The following is a 5,665-nucleotide window of genomic DNA, read 5'->3' as shown; positions in this document are numbered from 1 at the left end:
GACACGATACTTTGCATACTGTTTCCTCTCACTCGCTGAAACAAGAAGTACAAGCAATATTGCCCGCATACCGTTGACCAGTCTGATTGAAGAGATCGGGTATTATATTTCCATTCGTTCGAGTTTATTGTAAAAACTCGGTGAAATAACTAGAATACATCCTCGGGTGTCTCCCGTACGAGTCAAAAAAATCTGCCTGACCATATCTATTTACGTACATAGCGATCCAATGACTACCCGGTTCATTATGGTTATCGACATTGGTGATCAACGCCGCTGGTAAGCTTTTCACATAATCAGGTACGTGGTCCGCGGGAAAAATGCCCAGAAAATACTTCTTCATCAGTTTGTCTCGTTCAACAAAGTTTAAAAGATGTTCCGTATTCATGGTGAATGCCCCGTAGAGATTTAACTGTCTCTCCTCCTCTCAGTTTCCAAAATCCACAATCACGTTTCGATTTCTATCAATTTCGACGATGCTCTCATATTCCGCATACACCAGAACGTTGATAGTCTCTGGTAGAGCCTCCTCAAACTGCATCTCCAGACGTACGTTTCCGTGTTTACGAAGGTTGAAGCAATCACCATCCGAGAGGTCGGGTGTCAGGTCAAAGGCGTACAGTGAATATCCATTCCCGTAATCTTTTCGATCGATGTGATTACCTTTGTCCCGGTACAGGGAATTTGTTCCGGAAAACAGAGTCTGGTAGGCTAAGATGTAACTCGCATTCTGTTCGGCGAATTTAGGACGGAGGGGTTTCCAGGGAACTTGCTCGGAATCGGCGTACAACGCCAAGAAGTTGAGGTTGTAGTGATGAAAGTTGAACGGGTTTTTCGAGTAATCTCCGTTGAAGGCTGTGTTACCCACGCATCCTATGACTAATCGTTTGGGCATTTGCCCCAGAATCAGGCTCTCTCTGGTGAATGACAGGTTCCCACGCGGTATGCTGAATGTCTTAACTTCCACACGCCTTAGCGGGTACTTTGCCGTTTGCGTCTCCAAGGTCTTTGCATGAAGCAGCGCAGCGTCTGAACTCAGCTTGACCCTTCTGACAAACAGAGACGCGTTAGTGACCTGGACTTTGTAGCTGGCGCCGTCGGTAGCGGAAATAAGACTGAAACTATCTTTGCTGCGATTGAGTTTAAGTTTGACATCCACTCCTCCCAAGAGCAAACGTTCTTGAAAACACATATCCAAGTGAAGAACTCCAACCATGTCGAGAGTCCGACTCTCCTTGATGTAATCTTGCCTCTGTCTCATTCCTCCGTTGCCAGGCGTTGCGCTGAAGGGGTTGCCATCATCCATAAACCCGGGTGTGTCTTTAAAATAGAGCGACGAGGTCAGTTGGGATTCTTTCGCAGCCGGCCCGTAAGTTAACAGAGTTTCCAAGATGGCTCGGTAAGGGTAGGTATTGGTAGAGGGGGTGACGAGTCTGTCGTTTAACATCAAGTCCACATCGCTGAATAAGGAATGCATGAACAAGTTTGTCGGGGCAACCTTTTCATTTTCGCCAATAGGCGTGCCATCACCGTTGACCACTTTGACTTGAAGGTGCAGGAAGGTCTGGGATAAATCGGTGTATTCATCCGTCGACCCTTGTAGATGAAACTGAATAGGCGTGGCATCGCCTATGTTTGTAAGAGGAAAATATTCGACCCATTTCCCACTCTCGACCGTCGTTTGCGTAGGTGGAATGCTAAACAGGTCCACTTCTGACTTTGAACAATCGCAGGATTGGCGATGGATCTTATCCATATTGTCGAGACGTGAGCGTGCACACGGCCAGGGATGATACGAATGAGTTCACTTGTCAAAAATATCCGATGTCTTCCTTCTCTTTGCTCCTTTCGAAGTGACCCTTTTCTTAATGGGGCGCTTCCTTTTAAACGCTTTATTTCTCTTCCTGGGTTGGCTGGATAACTGACGACCGAGATGTTTAAGGTTTGCCGAGGTGGCGCGCTTTAAGCTGTCTCCCTGAACCACATCACTGGCGATGTTAAGACCAGTCTGCAGCGCCTTTTTACCCAAATAAGGTACGGCTGATCGCAGTAACCCCTTCAACATACTTCCCAAACCATACCCTCGTTGCATTCGCGCTCCTCGAAAGACGGGCAGGGATGTACCCTGAGCCGTCATGACTATTAAAAGAATGTTTGTTTACGAGAAGATCGAAAGTGCAGTTTCACGATGACTTTCCCACTTTGAAATGGCACCTTTTCCCCAAAATCACTCCTTATATCTAATTGTATCGTATCTATATATTTGATTTTGACGGGTAGATAATGCGGAGTCTGGTACGAATGATGCACTACGCCACCAGCCTTATCCTTATCCGTAGCTACGATTCTTAATAACGGAGCGCTCACATCACCTACTCTCTGATTATCGATGATATCGGTGTATACGTACAGAGCGAATAATCCTCCGTCAATATCGGGAAAATAGGAGGCTTCGATATTCTCTCTCAAAGTCTTTTGAGTAAATCCCAACAACTGCGCCAATCCCTCGCTCAGGCTAACCTCCGTATCATCTCTGACATTGGCGGTCACTTTACAAGAAATTGCATCGACGTCAAAGTGCGCGTTATTTCTCGCGGAATTGGGGAATGACTTATTGATTGCATTGCATACGTCAGCCACATTTCTATAATGACCTTGCGGCACGCGTCCTACGATAGTCTCCTCATTTACTGTTATCCGGTATCGGTTGTTGGTCCTGTTTACGTTCGACCAGGAATGCGGGTAGATGATATCCACCAAGGCTACTTCCCATTCGCCCCTTAATTGTAAAGGCGTTGCTAACTTGGTAGTAAAACTCGTGAGGGTGTTATGCGGAAAATAGTCGAAAGAACTATTGCTCGGAAGGGTGACATAAATTTGATCTTCACTCTCCATCGTTACACTTTGGAATGTTTTCTCTATTGCCCAACGTACGACTTTTGTATATTATCCACCCATTGGTTAAAAGATGACGGGTAGCCTAAAAATTTGACGTAGTATTCGGTCCTCCCTCGCCTCTTTCTTTTCCTCAGTACCTTTTCCACCCTGTACAAACCACCTTTATCCTTTCGCACTTTTTGCAATTCTTCTTCGTAAAAAGTACCGGACACGCTTTCCCCCGTGTCATCCACTAAGTTATAGACGGGTACCCCTCGCCTTTTGGCTCGATCTACGTTGAAGACCTCTTCCGTCCAATTAGGGAGATAGCCCTTCTCAAAAATTTGTTTGGCTTTACTAATTCTTACTCTATCACCCGCTTTATACCGACCCGTTTGTCCTCTCTTTTCTCTTCCCGCGTAAAGCGTGTCCCAAACATCACCCTCATTTTCTTTAGTGACCAGAATGGGTTTCGTTTTGATAGACCCGTGATGAGAATTATTGTACGCGTTCAGTAAACTGTCCAGCACCGAAATGTACTTTAATGAGTTACGATGCGTGAAATATTTCCACATCTTTTCTTTCAACGTCCTGTTAAATCTTTCTACGACACATGCCTTGGTACTATTCTCGGTTGTGTAATGCACGATGTCCTTTTCTTTGAGAAATGTTTGGAAAGCCTTGTTTGTAAATTCAGTCCCCTTATCCGTGTGAATGTGATACGGTTCTCTATTTGATGTCTGGATAATCTTTTTTAGAGCAGAGATCAAACTCTTGCCCGTTTTATCTTTTAATGGTACGGCCCAGGCATATTTTGACAAGACATCGATGCAAGTCAGCAAGTATCTGTATCCCTTATTGTGTCTCGATAACGAAGATAAATCTACCAAGTCCATTTGCCACACATCATCCATACCATACACCACTACCCTGCTCCGAGAAAACTTACGTCTTACGGGACGATGCAAAGTATACGTGTCATTGCTTTCTAACCACTTTTTAACCTCTCTTCGCGATACATCGTGCACACCATCTCTCTTCGCAAACTGATACAACTTTTCTACTCCCGAAAATCCAGCTTCGTGTCCCGGATCGTAATATATCTTACTCAAATATTCCTCCATTCTCTCTCTCTCTCTCTGCACTTTCCTTCACCACAATTCGTTCAAGTTTCAATCGTGAGCAAACCACTCGCAAACATCGAATGACGACCAACATCCATCTCACGCTTATTATATGACCAGTATTACATTCGACACAAACATGAAAGCAACGATTGACATCGATTGATTTCAAATCTCCATCTCGAGTAAACATTTAATACATATTCAACCCAGTTACAAACCATCAAACTGCAAATATGTACACACAAATCTTCACAATATGATTATACAAGGCACGCAAATAGCATTCATTTTTCTTTTTTTCCCTTCCCTTCCCTTCCCTTCCCCTCCCCACCCCCACACCTTTCAACCTTTACCGCCTCTTTAGCTTTGTTTTGATGTACGATTTCACTGAGTCCTTTGGCAAGTCCAAGTAGAAAAACTCCGTGGCTTCAGCCACGCAAGCCTCCCGCTCTTCGTCAAACATTTGTGCAATGTTAAACACTGCATCCAGGAACCCAAAGTACTCGCCCTCATTCAACTTGGCCATTGCGGGGTCGAAGTATTTCTCAACCACATCCTCCCACAGTAGCCACGTACAGTCCTCGTGATCCATTTGACTGCTATATCCATTCTGACAACCTACGCAAGAGTCATGGATGAGCCTACTTATTTGGCTCGAAAGTGCTCTCATCGTCATCATTACTGGTCCGGCCGGTAGGTGTCCTCCCTCCTCCTCCTCCTCCACCTCCTCCATCAGTTCCCCTTCCTCTCTCTCCTCACCCTCTACCTCCTGCGGTGGCTGCTGCGACCGTTGCTGATGCTCCTCCTCCTCCTCCTCCATCAGTTCCCCTTCCTCTCTCTCCTCCTCCTCCTTTTCCTCATCGAAGTTCAGAGTTTTTCGAACACTCTCCAGGCTGATGATGGCCGATGCTGGTATCTCTGCCGGGTCTCCTCCTCCTCTATTATCCTGACGTAAAGGGGCATGTGGTGGCTGAGTTGATCCACGGGGTGGTGTAGCTATCTGCAGGTCCTGCATGTATCGCTGTCGGGTTCTCAGCCGCATCAGTCGCATTCGACGTGGCACCGCTACAGCCGGGGCATCGGGTGTTGGTGGAATGCTGATTGGTTCCTCCACCACTGCATTCTGCCTTTGTAGCTGAGGTCTTGCTGGCATCGGTCCCTCTGGCGACGGGAAAGGGGAAAATAGCAGCGGCGATGAAGGTGAATCATCGATGTAGATCGGCCCAATATCGGGGGTTGGAGGAGTCAAACACGGCGGGGATGAAGGAGGTCTCTCTTGCTGCAGATCCACCTCAGCAGCAGCAGCCTTTGGTACGTGAAGATGGAAGAGTAGAACGGTATAGTCACTGAGTTACGAAACGTTTGCGTTTTGGATCAAATCATTTAGAATGCATCTCTGAATTGTTCTATTTCTTAACATTGCTCAGTTCACGGACAGCAGCGCTGATCTTAAACGAGGCTTTCATCAGCTTCCACCAATGTTCACCCGTCAAATTGATTCCCTTTTGCCCCGGCAGCATTCTCTTTGTCCCTTTCAGCTGGTAGTACTCACGAATATTAATGTAGGGGACCCCTCTGAACTTTTTCACTACCGCAAAACGTTTTCCGCCCAAGTGAAATGGTTTTGACCCCAATTCGAATTCGCAAAGTTTGTAATCTAT

At 46.1% G+C, this 5,665-nt stretch overlaps 1 protein-coding gene across 1 annotated transcript; it reads right to left on the bottom strand.

The window, feature by feature from the left end:
- Window positions 1–427: 427 nt before the first annotated feature.
- On the bottom strand, window positions 428–1,756 carry LOC139730062 (uncharacterized protein F54H12.2-like). Its single transcript, XM_071640973.1, has one exon. It carries the CDS (start codon window positions 1,754–1,756, stop codon window positions 428–430), a length of 1,329 nt encoding a protein of 442 aa, XP_071497074.1.
- Window positions 1,757–5,665: the final 3,909 nt, after the last annotated feature.

Source organism: Diadema antillarum, unplaced genomic scaffold, assembly GCF_040938485.1.
Source record: "Diadema antillarum isolate AM-2024a unplaced genomic scaffold, OU_Dant_1.0 seq00000288_RagTag, whole genome shotgun sequence".
Classification (NCBI taxonomy): Eukaryota; Metazoa; Echinodermata; class Echinoidea; order Diadematoida; family Diadematidae; genus Diadema; species Diadema antillarum.
This window is presented reverse-complemented; position numbering and strand designations above follow the sequence as displayed.